The sequence below is a fragment of the Artibeus jamaicensis genome, unplaced genomic scaffold (assembly GCF_021234435.1).
Source record: "Artibeus jamaicensis isolate MK-2021 breed Jamaican fruit bat unplaced genomic scaffold, CSHL_Jam_final scaffold_474, whole genome shotgun sequence".
Taxonomy (NCBI): Eukaryota; Metazoa; Chordata; class Mammalia; order Chiroptera; family Phyllostomidae; genus Artibeus; species Artibeus jamaicensis.
In genome coordinates, this window is record NW_026522046.1 from 9,986,933 (window position 1) to 10,008,461 (window position 21,529).

At 38.5% G+C, this 21,529-nt stretch overlaps 1 protein-coding gene across 2 annotated transcripts; it reads right to left on the bottom strand.

Annotated features, from left to right (window-relative positions):
• Positions 1-3,132: 3,132 nt before the first annotated feature.
• On the bottom strand, positions 3,133-21,432 carry NDUFB5 (NADH:ubiquinone oxidoreductase subunit B5). Of its 2 annotated transcripts, XM_037136872.2 has the most exons (6): positions 21,268-21,426; positions 13,701-13,789; positions 12,587-12,653; positions 11,729-11,790; positions 9,589-9,695; positions 3,133-3,363 (listed from the first exon to the last, which is right to left on the bottom strand). In XM_037136872.2, exons 1-6 carry the CDS (start codon positions 21,389-21,391, stop codon positions 3,243-3,245), a joined length of 570 nt encoding a protein of 189 aa, XP_036992767.2. In that variant the 5' UTR covers positions 21,392-21,426; the 3' UTR covers positions 3,133-3,242. The 2 variants fall into 2 exon arrangements, with proteins under 2 accessions (XP_036992767.2, XP_036992769.2); XM_037136874.2 differs by lacking the exon at positions 9,589-9,695 and having other exon boundaries at positions 21,268-21,432.
• Between the last annotated feature and the right edge of the window lie 97 nt (positions 21,433-21,529).

A 21,529-nucleotide genomic window follows, 5' to 3' on the forward strand; every position in this document is an offset into this window, starting at 1 on the left:
ATTTACATTCCTGGCACCGAAACCCTGGGTTTGTTAGGCTGGTGTGGAGCTGGGATCCCTTTTCCTGAGATATCCCTCTGTTTTATACCCACCACACATAGGCTTGGGACCTGCCCATTCCCCATCTCTGCCCCTCCTACCCATCTGGATGAATGTGGTTTATTTACTTCCTTAGTTCTCAGACATTGACACCGCCTGATTTTTCTGACAATTCTGAGTTATAGTTGTTCTATAGTTTAGTTGTCATTTTGCTGTGGTTGTGCTAGGAAGCGAGCTGTGTTTACCTATGCCTCCATCTTAGACTTTCTATTTATAGTCTTAAAATCACATTTCTTTTTAAAAATCTGCATTTAAAACAATTCAAAGAAAATTTAACTATGTAGCATATATGAAGGCAAAAATGGAGATGGCTGAAATTGGGGGTTGAAGTTTGTAAAACAGTGATGTAAGGAGAGAGATCAAGCCCACGAAGTTCACCTCTACTCCTGGTCACCTCCGGTGGAGTGTATTTGTTTTCCAGCGAGAACAGTATGGTTAGCTCGCATTACAGAATTTGGTACACTTGATGTTCCCAAGATTTCAAAGTGGTTGTGAAAACATTGCCCATTGGCTATAGTCTACCTGTAACTCCATTACTCTTTGAAGTCAGTCAGTAAGCCTGAAGCAGAGATAGTACAAAACAGGCAGTTTTCTTAAAGAAGAATTGACCTTTCACCTTTAGTTGACAGAAAGCAGTCATTATCACCTGTTACTTACCAGTGTAGTGCACACTCTATACTTTGCTCCAGTGCCCTTCACACAGCGCCGGGAGACGAGGGGCACGATCCCCTTCTAGAGACAGGGTTTGAAACAATGAACTTTTGCGTCTGGCACAAACAGCAGGCACGAAATAGGTGGCAGTTGTTATCAGTGTCATTAGCAAACTCAGGATTTAGTCTGAAGTCTGCTCAATTCAGACCCATGCTTTTTTTTTCAGATTTTATTTATTTTTAGACAGAGCAGGAGGGAGTAAGAGGGAGCAACACATCAATGTGTGGTTGCCTCTCGCTTGCTTCCCACTGGGACCTGGCCCACAACCCAGGCATGTGCCCTGACTGGGAATCAAACTGCCAACCCAACCCTTTGGTTCGCAGGCCCGCACTTAATCCATTGAGCCACACCAGCCAGGGCCAAGCCCCTGCTTTTGTATATCACCATGCTAGGCCTTTTACAATTGCAGAAAAAGAAAAGACAACTTAAAAATAACCCAAAACAAAGTTAAATCCGTATGTCATAGACTATGTTTGAGGTGTTATGAAGCAATGTTAGTCATTGCACCTTTAAGCTAATCTGAGATCTAACAGGCTGCTACGGCCGCCCTATTCTTCAGCTGTCAATCCCCATGCATACAGTTGCTGATTTAGTTCTATCATGTGTCAAAAAAGAACTCTTCAGAGGAAACATGTCTACTCTGATGATGACCGCTCTATTCCCAGTGTGTATCACAGTGAACAATATACAAGCTTAAATATTTGAATGGAAGAAAGTTTGCATAAAAATCAGTATTTCATATGCATGCTTTATTAATGTTTTCCTCAAGAAGCACAAATCAAAAAACAAACTCCATTATACACATACGATCCCAGCTATGTTCAAAAAGTAAGACTGAAGGAAATTTCTCAAATTTTTTTTGAGTGGTGGGATTGTATTTATGCTATTTTTCTTACATCTATGGAGGTGGAAAGAAAATAGGAGTAAAACCTACTAATGCCAAGTCTAAAAGGAATGAATGTAAACACACAGATGTTTATGATTACCATTTACATGACCTATCTGCTTTCATTCTCCTTACCCCTCTTCTACAAACTTGAATGAAGTTTGTGCAAGCAGACACTTAGGGACAGTACGCCCTTTCCCCAAATCTTTTCACAGAATTAGGATGTGTTAGATTGCATAAGAAATCCTCAGAACCAAGTATGGAGGCAGCTGGGAGAAGCAGCCTTCTGCTTGAGAAATAAGAAAAAGCAACCACCCCAAAAGGCGCACAGGGCAGGAGGGCACTCAAAAGGTATTCACTGGAAATAATTTTCTTAAACTAAAAGGTCATTTTGAAGTTGGAAGTGTAAGTGTTTATTTTGACCTTGAGTATTTATCTCATCTGTAAAACACAGAAAGGTCGCAAAATGACTTCATAAGGTCATTTTGAAAACAATGTGAAAAAATGCACTTATTTAGAACAATGCTCAGCAGACAATAAATGCTTAAGAAGTGACAGCCATCATTTTAGGTTTTATTCACATTTCACAATCTTTGCAGTAATTATTTTACCTTTTGGAGTAACTTCTCCAGTGTTTGCAAAGGACTCTAAAGACTCCTAGAGACTGCATCTAAGAAAAACGTGTATTTAAAAAGAATAATAGATGGCTAAAAACCATGAAAACAAACTTCAGGTTTGTTCTGAAGTTTGAAAAATGAAAATGTTTATTTCAGGTGTTAAAGTTTCATAGTTTGTTCAATATTTGTATGATTTAGCACTCTGAGCGGCCCCTGAATAATCCAGATGTCTACCACATAGACACGTGCATAATAACTACACTTCCTTGTACTTAACATGCTCAGATTTCTCTCCCATTTATCAGACGAGTAAAACATTAACCTTTCAAAGTTACACCTTTAAGGAGTCCACAAATTCCTATTTCTCCAAGTTTTCTAAAATAATTTTATTTTATTTATTTTTAGAGAGGGGAAAGGAGGGAGAGAGAGAGCACAACATCAATGTGCAAGAGATACATCAATCCGTTGCTCTTGCACACCTCCCCGACTGGAGACCAGGCCTACTGTCCAAGCACATGCCCTGACTGGGAATCGAACCAGCAACCCTTCAGTTCCCAGGCCAACATTCAACCCACTGAGCCACAGAAGCCAGAGCCAAGTTTTTGGGTTTTTTTTTTCAATTTCAAACCTTAAAAGAGGTAGCTGAAACTCCCAAGTCAAAAACCTTAATCTGCACTCACAATGTATACATATATGAAATCATCACGATGTTCACATTAGGTATCTTAAAAGTTTTGTCAATTATATCTCACAAAGCTGAAAAAATTAAAACCGCACACACACACACACAGCCTTAATCTGAACCAACAGAGACATACAGCAATGGAAGAGGATCTTTTATTCATCACTCTGAGCAAAAATACAGACTATATTTATTACTTCATTTTCCCATAAAGAGAATATACGTTGTATTTACTAGACATAAAAAATTAGTTGTCAGGATCTGCTTTTGGAGAATAATCAATAAGCTCCTTATCAATGGTTGGATATTGAAACCAGGGACCATCGCCTCTTGAACGCATTAATCTTCGTACTTCCAGCTCCTGTAACCTGTAACAAATGAAACAGCAACAATGTGATTCTAACATTTCCGATTACAAATTTAAACGAATTACCACCATTGAAAACAACCCCCAAGTGTCTCTTGCTTTATGTAAACTATAATGTCCTTCTGCAGATCCATGTGTAAGCATAAAAAGGATATATACCTACAAGCAAAATTTAGGACTTTTTTTAACGTTTCTTCAAGAGATTTACACTTTAGGTAGATATATGTAATATACTCAGAAGAGCAAATTACTTCATTTATACACATGGGACATTGTGGGACTCATTTCATCCTGCTTTTGGCTGCCACATGTTAGAAAACAGAACGTAGGTGGATGGGCATTTGAGGCCAGGACACCCAGACAACTTTCCCCAGGGGCAGCTCCATGCTGCCTTTTGGCTTAGGTAGTCTGGCCTGGGAGCGTGGCTCCCATTTGCAAAAAGGTGCAAGAGAAGAGGAGCATTTCATGGGCAAGGAATTTAAGGCTTATTTTTGACTTATATTAGCTTGTTTATTAGTTAGCTAACAAATATTATTTTTTGCTTTTTTTCCATCCTTACTCAAAGACATGCCTATTGATTTTAGAGAGAAAAGAAGGGAGGGAGACAGAGTGGGAGAGAAACATCGATTCAAGAGAGAAACAGACTGGCTGCCTTTTGTATGTGCCCTGATTGGGAACCGAATCCGAAACCCAGACATGTGCCCTGACTGGGAATTGAACCCATAATCCTCTGGTTCACAGGACGACACTCCAACCAAGCCAGGGTCAAATATTGTTTTTAGTCACCAAAACATTACTTAAATTGATAATCATTTCTCTCCTTCTGTCATCTGGGCAGACCACTTTCACCTGAACAGTGGTAATGCATTTCCTGTCTTTAATGCCTACTATCACAGCCGAATGCTGTGTCGAGTGCTAGGAATTAAACAATGAAGGTGCCTCCCTGGAGGAGCTCACATCTCCTTATTTACACCGGCCGCCCACCACCATGGGGACAGAAAACCTCTCAAGAGCAGGAATGGCATCACAATGAGCCCCGTCAACACCAGACAATCAACATTTGTAAAGAACAGAAGAAAGAAAAATCAGGATTAAGAAAAACATTCTCCAACTCTAAAATCTACTTACTCGTCCTCATCCTTCACAAACTGCATAATCTCTACATTATAAAGATAATTTCCTCTTTTATAGCCAAGCCTTTGTACGAACTACCACATATTCCTGAAACAGTCCCTCTCCATCAAACGTTTTACATTTTATAGACTACATATTAACTTTTTCATATGACTAGAAATTTATCACATTTAAATATTCACTTTAGTCATCTTAACCAGCTCACAAACCCCACCTAGGAAAGATTATATAACTTTGTGACTGTGGCTCTAAGAGAGCATATTTATCTTTTATTTTTATTTAAATATTCTTTTCCTTCTCCTCTTTAGAATATAATTACCCAAAACCCAAGTAATTAAAATGTTCATAAAAGAGAACTGGTTAAACAAATTTTAACCAGTGACCGTTTAAACTATATGGTTAACCTAACCCATACAGTGGACTAGTATGCACCTGAGGGAAATCAATATACAGTAACATGGAAAGAGATGATAGGTATGCTGTTAGGTTAAAAAAGCAAGGCAAGAAACGACTGCGTAGCATCTTCCCATTTCCTTAAAAAAAAAAAAAAAAGAATATATGTACACATGTGTAAGGTATTAAAAAATCGAGGATCAAATATAATAGTTATCTCTGGGGGAGTTAACTATGGGAGACAGTTCCTTTCTATTTTATATCTTCCTTGTGCTTCAGTTTTTCAAATACCTAAACATACACTTTTAAAAACTGAAGGTATCCCATCTTGCAGGCTCACAATAGCATCTTTCCTTTGGGGACAGAAGTCAGGGTTTTGTTTTTACTTTGTTTCATTTTGAAACTGTTTAGGATCTCTATACTCCTAAGAAAATCTGGGATCTGGTCTTTTAATTGGAATGCAAAGGTATAATACGTCTGCAGTCAAAACAGTCCAGTGTTACTAGGTATGAGCCACGTTGCTGTTCTGTGCTCTTAAATAGTTAATTTCAGTTCTATGGGGCAACTATATATGCATGTAATCGCATGTCTAGAAAATAAGCCAATCATGTTCTTTTAATTATTTAAATATGCTTAAATACTATCCCGATGTTTATGACCAACTAAGATTGAGAGAGGAGGAACAGAAAGCAGATGAACAGTAGTCGGGGGCCAAGAGTACGGGAGAGGGACTGACTAGAAGGAACAGGGAAGGGGCTCGCTTGGTGATCAAAGTGACCTTGACAGTGGCGGTTACACAGTTATACGCTTCTCTCAAAAATTCACCGAACTTACCACATAAACAAATGAAAGATAAAAACCACATGAGCATTATCACTAGATGCAGACGAAGCATTTGATAAAACCCAGCATCCACTTATGATAAAAACTCTCAGCAAAGTGAGAATGGAGAGAACATATTTCAATGTAACACAGGCCATATATAACAAACCTACAGCCAGCATCTTATTCAATGGGCAAAAACTACAATTGTTACCCGTAAGATTGGGAACAAGGCAGGGATGTCCACTTTTACCACTATTATTCCACACAGTACTGGAAGTTCTAGCCACAGTAATCAGACAAGAAGAAATAAAAGGCATCCAAATTGGAAAGGAAGAAATAAAATGGTCATTGTTTCTGGATGACATGTTACTGTACAAGAAGAATCCTAAAGATTCCACCAAAAAAAAACCTACTAGAACTGATAAATGAATTCAGTAAAGTAACAGGATACAAAATAAATATCCAGAAATCAGTTACATTTTTATATGTCAATAATGAACTAACAGAAAGGGAAATTAAGGAAACAGTACCATTTGCACTTGCTTCAAAAAGAATAAAATACCTAGGAGTAAATTTAACCAAGAATGTAAAAGACCTGTACTTGGAAAATTATAGGACACCAAAGAAAGAAACTGAAGAACATACAAATAAGGTGGAAGATTTTCTGTGTTCATGGATAGCAAGAATTAACATCATTAAAATGTCCACACTACCCAAAGCAATCTACAGATTCAATACGATTCCTATCAAGATACCAATGACTTATTTCATAGTACTAGAACAAATGTTCCAAAAACTTAGATGGAACCACAAAAGACCAGGAACAGCAACAGCGATCTTGAGAAAGAACAAAGTTGGAGGAATCACATTACCTAGTATCAAACTATACTATAAGGTCATACTAGTCAAAACAGCATGGTTCTGGCATAAAAACAGACAGATAGATCAATGAAACAGATTAGAGAGCCCAGAAATAAAACCATGCCTTTACAATCAATTAATATTTGACAAAGAAGGCAAAAGCATACACTGAGCTAAAGACAGTTTATTCAATAAATGGTGTTGGGAAAACTAGACAGATATGTGCAAAAAAAAATGAAACTATACCATTTTCTTATGCCACATACAAGAATAAATTCAAAATGGATTAAAAACTTAAATGTTAGACTCAAAACCATAAACATCCTAGAAGAAAACACTGTTAGTAAAATGTCAAATATTTCTCATAGTATTATTTTTTCTGATATATGTCCTTGAGCAAAGGAAACAAACTAAATAAATAAACAAAAAGGACTATATTAAACTAAAATTTTTTGCACAGCAAAGGAGACCATCAACAAAATGAAAGACAACCAATTGAATGGAAGAACATATTCTGATAAAGGGTAAATATCCAAAGACACTTTTAAAACTGAACAGCAAAAAACAAAAAACAAATCATCCAATTAATAAATGGGCAAGGGACCTGAATAGATGCTTCTCCAAAAGGGATGTACAGAGGGCCAATACACATATGAAAAGATGCTCAATGTTACTAATCACCAGAGAAATGCAAATTAAAACCACAATGAAATATCATCTCACAACTGTCAGAATGGCCATCATCAATACATCAACAAACAAGTGCTGGTGAGGATGTGGAGAAATGGGAACCCTCGTGCCCTGCTGCTGGGAACACAAACTGCTGCATCACTGTGGAAGCAGCATGAAGTTACCTCAAAAAATTAAAAAATGGAGCTGCCTTATGACCCAGAGATTCCACTTCTGGGAATTTATCTGAAGAAACCCAAAACACTAATTCAAAAGAAGATGTACACCTCCATGTTCACTGTAGCATTATTTACAATTGCCAAGATTTGGAAGCAGCCCCCATGTCCATTAGTAGATGGGTGGATAAAATAACTATGGGACATTTACACAATACAGTACTACTCAGCTGTAAAAAAAAAAAAGAAAGAAAGAAGAAAATTTTACCCTTTGTCACAGCATGGATGGATCTGGAGAACATTACGCTAAGTGAAATAAGCCAGTCAGAGAATGTCAAGTACCACATGTGACTTCACTCATATGTGGAATCCAATGAACGGACTGAACTAACAAACAAAATAGAGAGACTCATCGATGGAGAGCAGATGACAGCTCTCGAGGAGGGTGGGGGAGCTGAGGGACCCAGCAAAACAGAAAACCAGAGCTCATGGGGCAGGGATAACCGTGTGGTGATGCAGGGGACTGTGGGGGGTGCAAGTGGGCATGAGGGCAATAATTGGTAATGGAAAAAAATACAATTAAAAATAAATATATAAAACTCACTAAACTTAATGTGTATATTTGACAGTATGTAAACCTCATTCCAAACACCAAAATAAATCTCAGATGGGACCAAATTTAAAAGCAGCAAAAGGAAACATAAGTAACCATTAAAAATATAATTTTGAACTTACATATTTACTTAATTAGCTACTATCAGAGACCTATGCCTAACACAAAATCCTAGGAGCTAGAGAAAAAGACTGACAAAACTGACAATAATTAAATGAGTAAATACATATAAAGTAATTAAAGCAATGTTACACAGCAGTGTTCAAAACATATGAGCTACTACTAACATTTATCTGACACATAAAACACTTCTATGTTGCAAAATGTTCTATAAAGACAAGTAACAAGCCAGTAATACATATCTCCAAGAAAAATAAAAATTAACTTAATATACAAGTTAACTTGTATATTAAGTTAATAACTTAATCTACGATGAGTAGAAAAATGGGCATTATATAGAAAAAGAAATACAACAACCAACAGATGCGTGAAAAAATACTTAACCCTACAAACTGAAATGATAACATTTTTCAACTATTTCATTAAAAAAAATGTTTAAATTTGATAAATTCCATTACTGGGAAATGTATGGGAAACAGAAATTATCATGTCCTGCTGACAGAAAAGACAACTGGTGCAACGTTTTGAAAGAGTTTAGCAATACACACCTAAAATGTAAAACGTGTAATATTTGGCTTATCAATACCAACGCTAGAAATTTATATTCCAGATAAACTGAATACATGTGCAAAAATATACGCAGGAGATATTTACCACAGCATCTTGTATTATGTAAAAAAATTCTAAAAAAGCCCTGGCTGGTGTAGCTCAGCGGATTAAGTGCCAGCCTGTGAACCAAAGGGTCTGGGTGGCAGGCCAGGTCACCAACAGGGGGGTGTGCAAGAGGTAACCACATACTGAGGTTTCTCTGCCACTCTTTCTCCTTCCCTTCCCCTCTCTCTACAAATAAATAAATAATCTTAAAAAAAAAACTGGAAAGGACCTAAGTACTGACAATAAGAAACTGTTTAAAAAAGTAAGGGACACCCACCCAGTTAAATAAATGACGCAGCCATTAAAAAGAATGAGGTATATACTGTTACAGAAATATTACCAACATAGATGTAAGTGAAAGGAAGACATGGTGCGGAACAGTGTTTATAAGAGGATGCTATTATGTTCATGTATTTTTAATATGTAAAATATATTTTTTAATGTATAACATTTTTTCTAGGAATATATATAAGAAATCATTAAACAGTGGTCATCTATAAGGATAGACTGGGTACAGGAGGAAAAGATTGGGCAGGACAGGTGGGAGGAGAAGACTGCCTTGCTCTTAAGAGAATTAAAAAATAATACTTTTAATATGACAAATATGATCTCCTACTTGTTTCCCGGTCTCCAGCTCACACTCTCACTCTAAACAGGCTAATTCTCGCTCATCTTCATTCTTTTTCAAAGAGTAGCCTACATATGTAGTGTTGAAATAGTCTTACTGACCACAGTGAAGGATTTTCTTCCCTCACCCACTGCCCCCCCCCTTCACTTTTACCGTAAGTCAGCCTTCTCAGCTTCAATCTGAAGGATAGCCATTGTTCGTTCATAATTCTTTTCAGGACTATCATAGAATGTTCGGGCAATCCATCTTGATATAGGATGCTACAAGAGAAAAATTGTGTAAAATTAATTTCTGACAAGCATTTTGTTTTTCCATCTTATTATTCTTTAAAATGACAAGCTCAGGCAAACCGTAACACGTACAATGTGCCAACTACTTTACACCTATTTTAAATAATTTTACCTCATTCGGTAGATACTATTTTTGTGCCTATTTTATAGATGAGCAAATTGCACAAAAGTATAAAGTTACTAAATGGCACACCTGGAATCAAACCAGTCCATCTGACTCCAAAATCTGGGCTGAGAATCTAAAGTGTCTGATGTGGGAGCCAAATGCAGGGTCTAGTGATCCAAAACCTGGAGCTCTTTCTACCAATTAGGAAAACATAAACTAAAAGCATGGCTTATTTTAAGATTTAATAATGAAGTACTTCTTCCCTAAATATAATTCATTCAGATAATAAAACAGGATATAAGAGGTCTGACCAGAAGGTATCCAGCCATGTGATATGAAAAAGAGACATTTATTGAAGAAGATACAAGTTATAAGAAACATTGTATTTAGGACAATGATGGCACAGTCACCTTCAAAGTAGGCACCCTGGGACCTCACAGAGTGCTCCCAATTACCATCAGCTCCCCCATCATCTTTTTCTGAATCTCATCGATGGTCTGACATCTCTTCCTTTTCAAAGGTGATTTTAGTTTTCAGAAAAGCCAGAAGTCGCAGGGTGCCAAATCTGGGCTGTAGCGGGGCTGAGTCACCTGGGTGATTTGATGTTTCACCAAAAACTCAGCATGAGCGGATATGTTTTTATGATGAACCTGCCAATCACCAGTTGCCCATACCTGCGTCCTTCTGAATCATCCCAATAGTTTCGGTGGAGTAATGCTCAAGCTTAATGCAAAATTTGATGTAGATTCAAAGCTCTACTTGCTCAGTCATATTGAATGCGACAGCCACACAGTATACACGGTCACTTAACAATGTCTACCGCCCCCAATGACTAGTACAGTGAAGTTGTCACTGTTCACACATGTACATTCCAGTCCACTCTCCTTGGCTACCAGGTTACATTCATGTCCCACAAACCATTCTTGTTATATTAACACTGGCTGGACTTTTTCTGGACAAAACTCATACTCTAATAAGGCCACTCATTATAACACTTGTAAAGACAAGTAATAGAATTAATTTTGGGTTTTAGTAATAGTGATAGTATGATAAAATGACTAATTAACAGTGTAGGCTCTGGAGCCAAGACTACCTGGGTTCAAAAAGTGGCTCTATCTCTCGAACAAGTTACTTATTCTCTTTTAAGCTTCAAGTTTCTTCATCTCTAAAGTGGGAATGATAACAGTACCTTTTACATGGAATGAGATATTTGCAAAACACCACAGCGCCTGCCTCACAACAGGTGCTCGATAAATGACAGCTAGTACTAGTACTGCTACAAATCTTTCCTGTGGCATCGAATTTGGGATAAGTTATACTTATCCCAGTAACAGTGGCACCTGTTATTCTGCTAGTTTGAGACACATTGCAGTTGTCATTTTAAAAAAATGATAAAGTGCCCCGGCTGGTGTGGCTCAGTGGGTTGAGCGCCAACCTGCCAACGGAAAGGTTGCTGGTTCAATTCCTGGTCAGGGCACATCCCTGGGTTGTGGGCCAGGTCCCCAGTTTGGGGCATACAAGAGGCAACAGATTGATGTCTTCCTTCCTTCCTTCCTTCCTTCCTTCCTTCCTTCCTTCCTTCCTTCCTTCCTTCCTTCCTTCCTTCCTTCCTCCCTCCCTCCCTCCCTCCCTCCCTTCCTTCCTCCCTCCCCCCCTCCCTCCCTCCCTCTCTCTCTAAAAATTAAATAAAACCTAAAAAAAACCCCCATAAAGCTTAAAATAATAAAATGCAGAAAATTACCAAAAGAAGCTACTTATAAAAAGTGAGTACAAAGTGTAGTCATCTAATTGACATCAAAACTGAATATAAAACTGTATCTTAATTGCTGAATTAAGACATTAAAAGTACAGTGATAAGACACCTAACGGAAAGTAACTTCTGGTGAGTTATGCCGACCTTGTAATACTCCCAGTGTTCTGGTACATAGCCTTCGGGAATTTCTGCTAACTCAGCTTCACCTGACGAGAGAAAACAGTGATGTTCAACGTCAGCATCAGTAGTGTATAATGTTAAATCTTCACTATTTAAGTAAGAAATCAGCTTCTTGTGGTTTTAAAGTGACCTTTTATTTGTACTGACAAAGATATCTAATATTTTAAATTCATTTCAATCTGGTTAACAATTTCATTGATTAGATATATTTTAGACGTCTTCTACATGTAAGGCACTGTCTGTAGAATTATACGAGTTTCTCATTGTTCTTATATAGTATAACAAGATACAATAAAAGATATATTATTCCTTCTGGTTCTCTTTATACTAACTAGACAAAACATTTTGGAATTCAAGATGTTAGAAGTACTTTGAGAAAAAGAAAAAGCCCTTTAAATAGAATTTCCTATAAAAATCCAATGTTTACTGTCATTCACAATTCCCCTTTTTTAAGGAGATTATAACTTTATGTGTTCTAAGATGGCTAAAAACACTGTCATCCCCAGCCTCTCTTCCACCTCTCTCTATTTTCCTCATTGTCTTGTCAAAGCTCGGTTTGCAAAGTGAAAGCAAGGCTTTTGGAAATCTTTCATGTGGCTGCTAGAGAAATGATGACCTAACGCTTTTGGAAGAAAACCAAAATGCTTAAAAAATATATCACTGTACACTACGTGGGTTAAGATTTGATTATTTTAAAATAAATGCTCATGCTTATGTATATTTTATTATTTAAAGAGCTTTTCCTAATCCATAATTTCTTTTTTTTACTAACGTATATAAATTTTTTAAATTTACCTATTTGGTCAGGAGGGAGGGACTTACCAATGAATACATTCACCAGAGTTATGCCAATTACCACTGGAACCCCAGTCAACAAAATGTAGAATTTCTGTTAAAGTTAAAAATAAAGTTTTCACATAACCATTTGCGAACTCTTTCCCCACCCTAAAATTATCCTTATTACATGATTTCCTTATACTTCTTGTAAAATAAACTTGCCAAACTGGACATACAGCATCAAGTGACTTCTGTGATTTTATTTTGCTCTAGTTTTTAGATGCCTACATTTAACACCAAAAATTAAAGAAGAAAGGATATATTGTGTAAGTATAACACAATATATCTAAGTGATTTTTTTCATTTTTTGGTTAAAGCACTGTAATGAAAATTAGAAAATTTTGTATTAAGAAGAAAAATGTATACAGAATTGTATACCTGAAACCTATATAATTTTATTAACCAATGCCACCCCAATAAAATCAATAAAAAGAAAAGAAGTGTAAAAACATCAGGGTGATTTTAACCACTATATAAAGTCTGAGCTGGTTCCGACAAGAAAAGTGAGAGTTCAGCCAAGGGGATGTAGAGGGGCCCCTGGAGCAAGAGAAGGCCTGGGGCAGCCCATGCTCAATGTCAGGAACGTTGGCCAAGTCCGGGTGGTCGCCCATCCTCTAAGCCCTGCCTTGGTGTTACAGAACTTTGAGTTAATAATGTATAGTCAACATCCTGCTTCACTCTCTGAATGTTCCTGAACAACACAGAAATAAAAATATTCTATCTCATAACAGAGTTCCTTATTTAAAGAAACACTTCCATTAGTTCTTTGGTAACTTAAAGAATATTTTAGTAATACAAATAATTATTACCAAGTAAATGTTTCCAAAATTTGGGGAACACAGATTATTTTTCAAAAACCCATACTCTACGATGAAAGGAACGGCTCAATTTTTACCTCCAATAAGCTTAAATCATTTTTTGAAGGAAAAAAGTTAACTAACTTAAAAAGAAATCCAGTAACAAATCAGACTTTACTGCCTATCTCAATACCTTTAATTCACAAGTGTGACTTTACAAAATGAAAGATGTTTTTAAAATAGGTAAGAATGTTCTTCCTATTTATATTAAAAGTTCAGTTCAACAAAAAAATTTAACTCACCAGTAAATTCAAAAACCGCTTGTCATAGAATCTAGAAGGTTTGATAACAAACAGTCTTTTCCCATGGTCTCCACTGTGTCTCACAGGAGCTGGAAATATTATACAAGTTTTAAATCAGTATACAAGTTTAATACAAGTTTCATATCGGTATACTGTTATTTTCGGAGATAAAGTCAGATTATAAGAAAATATATATGCATAATGTTTAATATAAATTAAGATTAAAAATGCATGCTTCGTTAAGTATTAAAGGCATGGCAGATAGGCTATCTTTAAACAGAAATTGATGCACTGTTCTAAACTACACCTTTTCTCATGTTTATTCAATGTTAAAGAAATATCTAAAGAACTTCCGCCAAGACAGAGGCATAGGTGGAGACGCCTTGCTTTCTCACACAACCAAGTTTAGAGTCAACTAAATATTAGCAACAGAAAACACAGCCAGAACACAGAAAATTGAACTTTTCGGAAGTCTGTTAACAAATTCTTCAACCTGACTGGTAAGAGGGGCGAAACCAGCAGCTGGCGGAGCAGGATAGCACAGGAAGACTTGGTCAGACGGACTCAGGTGCACAGAATCCAGGCGCAGGGTTGGACCTGGTGGGCAACTCAGCAAGCGACCACGGGGAAACAGCAAGGGAGCAGGGCTGCGGGTTGACTGTGGTCGCGGATAGACAAGTGAGGGAGTGGGCGATTGGATAGGACCCAGTGGGGTCCCCGTGGCGTGGCAGCGGAGGGCGCCGCCATTTCCCTGCTCTGACCCCGCCTCCACATACAGCATCATAACCCAGCGACTCTGAGTGGCCCGGCCCAGGTGAACCACGTAAGGCTCTGTTCCTCACCCAGCTGCATGAAACAGCAGAGGGGGTCGCCATTTACCCCGCTCTGACCACGCCCCCACATACAGCATCACAACCCAGAGACCTGGGAGTCCAAGGCTCCGCTCCTCATACTTAACGGGTGCAAACAGACCAAAAATGGCTCAAGAAGATCTCAAAGTCCCAGAGCCTATAAATCTAAGTGATGAAGAAATAGCAAAACTCTCAGATGCACAGTTTAAAACACTGGTGATCAGGATGCTCACAGAACTGGTTGATTATAGCCACAAATTAGAGAAACATATGAAGGCGAAACTAATTGAAATGAATGGAATTGCACAGGACACCAATAGCAATGAAAAGGAAATGGACTCAGATCAATGGAGTGGACCAGAAGAAAGCAAATAATGGCCAAACAGAAAAGAGTGAAGAAGCAAGAATTTTAAAAAATGAGGAGAGTCTTAGGAACCTCCAGGACATCTTTAAACACTCCAACATATGAATTATAGGGGTACCAGAAAGGGGAAAGGAACAGCCACCAGTGGAAAACTTATTTGAACAAATAATAAAGGAGAATTTCCCCAATCTGGAAAAGGAAATAGACTTCCAGGAAATCCAGGAAGCTCAGAAAGTCCCAAAGAAGTTGGACCCAACAAGAAACACACCAAGGCACATCATCATTACATTAGCCAAGATTAAAGTGAAGGAGAGAATCCTAGAAGCAGCAAGAGATAAGGGGACAGTCACCTACAAAGGAGTTCCCCTCAGACTGTCAGTGGATTTCTCAAAAGAGACCTTACAGGCAAGAAGGGGCTGGAAAGAGGTATTCCAAGTCATGAAATCCAAAGACCTACAACCAAGATTGCTCTATCCAGCAAAACTTTCATTTAGAATGGAAGGACAGATAAAGTGCTTCTCAGATAAGATCAAATTCAAGGAGTTCATCATCACCAAGTCTATACCATAAGAAATGTTAAAGGGACTTACCTAAGAAAAAGAAGTTAAAAAAACATGAACAGTGAAAGGACAGCAAACTCACAGTTATTAACAACCATACCTAAAACAAAAGCAAACTAAAAGGACAGCTAGATCAGGAGTGGAAACATAGAAAGGAAGATCTCAAGGAGGGTTAGCAACAAGGGAGTGGGAGGAGAAGGGGGGAGAAGGTACAGAAAATAAGTAGCATAGATGATAGGTAGAAAATAGATGGGGGAATAGCATGGGAAATATAGACTCTAAAGAACTTGAGACACATGGTCATAAACTAAAGGGGGAGGTAATGGTGGGGATGGGGGGTAGATGGAGGGGAATGAAGGGGGGAATAGAACAACTGTAATGGCAAAATCAATAAAAAATAATAAAAAAAGAAATATCTAAATAATTGTTTGAATTTGTTTCAATGGCAAGGTCAGAAACTCTTGGTGGCTGCTTTGTTTACCATCTGCAATAAATATTTGCTAATGCTGCAAAAGAAATACATTTAAATTATGCCATTCCAAATGAGGCAAGAAACGCTAGAACTTGCTACAAAATAGATAATGGGTATGAGCACTGGGGGCTGGTGGTGGGGTTGCCGTGGGGGGGAGTGCTTTGTAAGGAAAGGCACATTATAAGCTGAGACAAGTAGCAAGTTAAGTGAATTCAAAATGGGTAATTGAGTGATTACACCCAAAAAGTACCTATAACTTAATGCAGTAAGCTGCAAGAGTCAACTCCATAGCCCTGTGGCATCGAGGCTTCTTGAATGGCCTGCAAGATGGTACTCCTGGCAAGATAACGGTTACTGCTACAAGAGAAGCTACTACACTGATGAGGAAATAGGGTCCCCCAAAAGTTTTCATACACATTTACAAAAGGCTGAATCTAAAATGGTTAAATGTAAGTGGAAAGTTCTGCCTGGACCCCCCCCCAAAGGTTTAGTGGCTCACAAACTTAAAGAACGAACCATCGGTATACTGTGGTTACCAAAAAAAAAAAACCAAAACAACAGGTCATTTGATCTTAATCGGATGTATTAGAAGTACAAGATCAAAAGAGGAGGTGCCCCTCCCCACCCCCGAATCTCCAGAAGTGTGTCTGTCCCAGAGTGCAAAGCTTTAGAGGCACAACCTGGGGCATGCCCCTACGTAACCAGGATGGAAAACCACATGGGGACTGACATACTGAAAGGAAAGACTGAAGCTGACTGGTCTACAAGACAGAAGTCTGGTGAGAGACCAGATGAGAGTCCTTAAGGAGCTGCAGAGCTGTCCCAGGACAAAGGGCATACACTATTGTGTTGAGCTGAAGGGAAGAACTACGTGTGCAAGAGCTGAAGGGAAGGATCAATGTGTGAAAGAGTAATTTATAATTTAGAGCTTAATACAAGGAAGAAGTTGCTAACAATTTCAGTGGCTGAAAATAAAACTGGACCAACCCCCCAAGTCTTCATTAGGTAGTATCATAATTGAATTCAAGTATCAATAAGGGGATGTTAACAAACAGTAGCATACCACAGGGGGTTGGCCTAGAGGATTTCTAATATCCTTTTCCTCAAAGAATCTGAATACATGGCCTATCTTGCAATAAGAAGGCATAGCATACCAACTCAGCAATCTCAATGGCTTCCTTCCAATTCCAAGAACTCTTTTTGGACTTATTTTCCCCTTTGCCTAGAAGCTTTCCCCCAGGATCTTTGAATGGCTGCCTCCACATATCTTTCAAGGCTAAGTTAAATGTCACCTACTCAAAGGGGTCTTCTCTGACTACATCATCCAAAGCAGGCCTGCCACTTACTCTCCTTAATACCACCTGGGTACAGGCATTCCTCATTTCACTGTGCTTTTGCACTCACAGACCCTCCGCCAGTGAAGAGATTACGACTTGCTTTATTGAGATACCCACTTTATTGCAGTGGTCTGGAATTGAACCCACAGTATCTGTGAGGTATACCTGTATTTCTTTTAGAACAATGAGACCTAAGCATAATTATTAAAGTCTATCAGGTCAGCTACTGTCTTATTCAGTGTTGTATCTCCGGTACCCTTTAGTGTCTGCCACATGGTAGGCACTCTGTAAATACTGCTGAATTTCCATTTCCTAAGTAAATTAAATGTTGGGAAGGTATCTTCCCCCAGTCCCTGAAAGTAAATCTACTCAGAAGAGAAAGTATACTTCCAAGTTTCCCTTTCATTCGGATACCTATGTGCATGTATGCCACACACAGAGAAAGATAAAAATTAAACGATGTGGGTTTAGAGAAAACTGATTAGGAATGACACTAAAAATACACATGGAGAATGAAACAAACAAAAAACTATGGAAGACTAGCTGCATTCTAGCAATAACAATGCGGTTATTAATAACTGCTTGCTTTTTTACATATAATTATCCTATTAAACAATTATTCATGACATTAAATGTGCCAGAAAACTCATTACCATTTACTCTTCTAAAGTATATTGCATAGCACTAAACTATTTCCAAATATTCTGATCCTTCGTGACTTTTTCATGTATTAGGGCCATGTGCTTACAATAAAAAAAATATATTAGCCCTGGCTGGTATAGCTCAGTGATTGAGCATGGGCCTGTGAAGCCAAGGGTCACTGGTTCGATTCCCAGTCAGGGCACATGCTTGGGTTGCCAGCCAGGTCCCTAGTGGGGGACACATGAGAGGCAACCACACATTGTTTTCTCTCCCTCTCTTTCTCCCCTTCCCCTCTCTCTAAAAATAAATAAATAAAATCTTAAAAAATAAAAAAAAATTAGGGTGAGCACTGCTTACACACAGGTGACTGCCAGGACCTCTGCAACCCAGACCCCCTGACATGAAAACAGGCATCTTCCACCACTTGACAAAGTAGGAAATTTTTCAAATATTCATTAATTATGTGCAACTAGGTTTCAATAACAATTTTTTAAAATGCAAATAACCTTGGGAAAGTTCATGTTTTTGACAACTGTGGTCTTTGTGAGGATCAGATAAGACACTGTAGGATTTTCTTCATGCTTCTAAGACAATAAACAAAAAGGTCATTTCCTTTCCCTCACTCTAGTCAAACTATTCCCAGTTAATGGCACCACCAACTCAATTGGCCAGATTAAAAATCTCATTCCCCTTCCTTGCACCTATCTCTCACTCACGAGCTGCCAAGGCCTCTGATTTTAAGACTCAGACTTCCATTTCTGTACATGCTGTCTTTACCACAATGGCTTAAGTAATGAACATCTCGTAGAAGCCATCCAATATGCAGAAGCATCTTCCTAAAACACACTACTGATGTTGCTCTTTTGCTGAAATACTCTCTGCTGACTACAAAATAGTTTAGGTACTTTTGCTTTATATTCAATTTCTTCCCCTCACCATTTAGTCCTAACTTCCCTTTTAAAAATTACTTTATTTTTTCAATTATAGTCTATACTCAATACCATTAGTTTCAGAGGTAGAACACAGTGGCCAAAAAATCGTGTACTTTACAGTGGTCCCCCGATGCTTCCAGTACCCACCTGGGCCCACACATAGTTAGTATGTTACTGACTATATTCCTTATGCTCTAATCCACATCTCTGTGACTATTTTCCAACTTCCTTTTTTTAGCCATATTATCTCTCAACAGCTACATTTCCCAAGAGACCCATATTGACATACCAGAAAACACATGTTACTTTTGTTTGTACCTGTTAAAACTACCCCAGAATCCAGTTAAAATGCCCCATCTTCCAAGTCTGAATTAACTCCACACCACTTGATTACATAGTAATTTTAATACTGTTCTGCTTTTTAAAACCAAAATGTGTACACTTAAAAGAAAAAAAAATATGTGCATGTCAGTCTTTAACATTAAAGTTCACTGCAAGGGAAAAATTTAAGCTCATTTTTTTAATCTCTTGCTATTTGACTTTCAATACATACTCTAATTAAATCGAGAAAATACTTTAATCTGCTTGTTTTCTCAAAAAGGTTTCACTGAGAGTACATAAAGATAAGACAGTTTACAGATAACAAAGGTAACAAAATGAGTCTTAAACATGATAGTACATGTTTAAGAAAGATGTAGTCACGGGACCATGTAAAAGGCTAACTAGTCAGTACACAACTACTTTATAAGGTAGGTTAAAATTATCACCCCTCCTTTTATCTTACAGTTCTTAGGAAACACAATCATTTCACAATGAAATTTCTTCTAGAAATACACAAAATTATGCAGAGATATATTTCAGGGCTCTAAATACTGATCAATAAGATTTGTTTTATTTTATTTCCCTGTCAACAGAGTAATAAACACCTTTTTTTAAGAGGTGGGAAAAAGGCCCTGGCTAGTGTAGCTCAGTGGATTGAGCACAGGCCTGCGAACCAGACAATCACGGTTTGATTCCCAGTCAGGGCACATGCCTAGGTTGCAGACCAGTTCCCTGCAGGCCAGTTCCCAGCAGGGGACCCACGAAAGGCAACCATACATTGATGTTTCTCTCCCTCTCTCCTTCCCTTCCCCTCTAAAGATAAATAAATAAAAGATTAAAAAAAAAAGAGGTGGGAAAAAAAAGTTTCACGCAATTAAGTGCCTTCCACAATTTGATGGCCCAAGGCTACACAGCTATTCAACTGTGGAGTGGGATTTAAAAAAATTTTTTTTATTTAATTATTTTTCAAGTACAGTTTTCTGTCTTTTATTACCACCCCCCCTTCCCACCTCCCTCCCATTTCCACCCCTCTTAGTTGTCCAGGTGTCCTTTATACTAGTTCCTGTAAATCCTTCCCCCTTTCCCCCTGAAATTCCTTCCCCTCTCCCCTCTGGTCGCTGTCCTCCTATTCTCTATTTCAGTGTCATTATTTTTATTTTGCTTGCTTGTTTGTTTTGTTGTTTAGCTTCCGGTTAATGGTCAGATCATATGGTATTTGTCTTTCAACGCCTGGCTTATTTCACTGGAGCAGGATTTGAACCTAGGCAATCTAACTCCAAAGGAAACAAAACAAGATAAGGTTCTCTATCTGCTGGAACTCACACTGTGGTAGGGGCAGAAATAAACAGTAATATTATAGATTAAAACCTTTCATTGCACAGTGATGGATAAGGGTTCACATGCAAAATACCTCTGGAAGAAGGTACTCAGCTGAAACACAGTAATACCCAGTACTGCTATGACATCCTTTCCTGCTCCCTATCTCCATCTAGGCAAGATGAAATACTATCCTAGAGTATTTAAAGAGGAAGATAACTGTCATCAGAAATGGCTTACAAAGGGCTTTTTAAAAAAAAAAAAAATCAAGGAATGTTAGCAAAGTAGTTTTTTAACAACTTCAAATTCCAGAAATTTGCTAAATTACTTTCCATCATTTCCAGCAAGTCCCTATCATGAGCCCCTCCGCCTGTCTACAAATTACGGAGCATCGGTGGCCCCTTAAAAACATAACTTCTCACGTTGCGGGATTAGAACCTGGTTCAGAGGTAAAGTACAAAAAACCTGGTACCCGAAACATAAGTCTCAGTTCTGTCCCTTTCCGACCTCAGCTTCATCCGCAAATTAGCACCAATTAGGATGGCAGAATAGTTGAGTGCTTCACAAATGCCAATAATTTATACGCAATCGACCTGATTATTCCAGGAAAACCTCCAATATCCTCACATAGCACGTCCTTCATCCCTCATCTCAACCCCAAGCCCACGATTTCTCCCGGCTCCCTCCGAATCCCACCAAGGTCACCCGGGATGAGTCCTCTATCTCACCCCACTTCCCCTGAGAGCGCCTTCTCCCAAAGCCAGCACCCACCAATAGTCTTCGGAAAGCCACGCGTAAGGAAGCCCCCGAACACAAGTGGAATGCCAAGGCGGCGGCCAGAGAGAGCGGCCACCGCAGTGACCGAAGCCCGCCGCAGCAAGCTCATAGCCGCCATGGCTACTACGGGCAATAGGAAGACGTGGGGGGAGTAACGGGAGCCTAGACGGCCCAGTTATCAGCGAGGGCAAAGGCGTAAGGAGGCCATGTTGAGTAAGGGCAAAGGCAGTTTCGGTTCTCTGTTTCCGGTCGGAGC

Bases quoted from the DNA above. Each gene is read 5' to 3' on its own strand.
- NDUFB5 (XM_037136872.2), bottom strand. From the start codon at position 21,391: ATGGCGGCTATGAGCTTGCTGCGGCGGGCTTCGGTCACTGCGGTGGCC. The intron at 13,790-21,267 runs GTGGGTGCTGGC...TAATATTTCCAG, and splicing joins TGGCTTTCCGAAGACTATTG to CTCCTGTGAGACACAGTGGA. The intron at 9,696-11,728 runs GTCGGCATAACT...TTTCTCTTGTAG, and splicing joins AACACTGGGAGTATTACAAG to CATCCTATATCAAGATGGAT.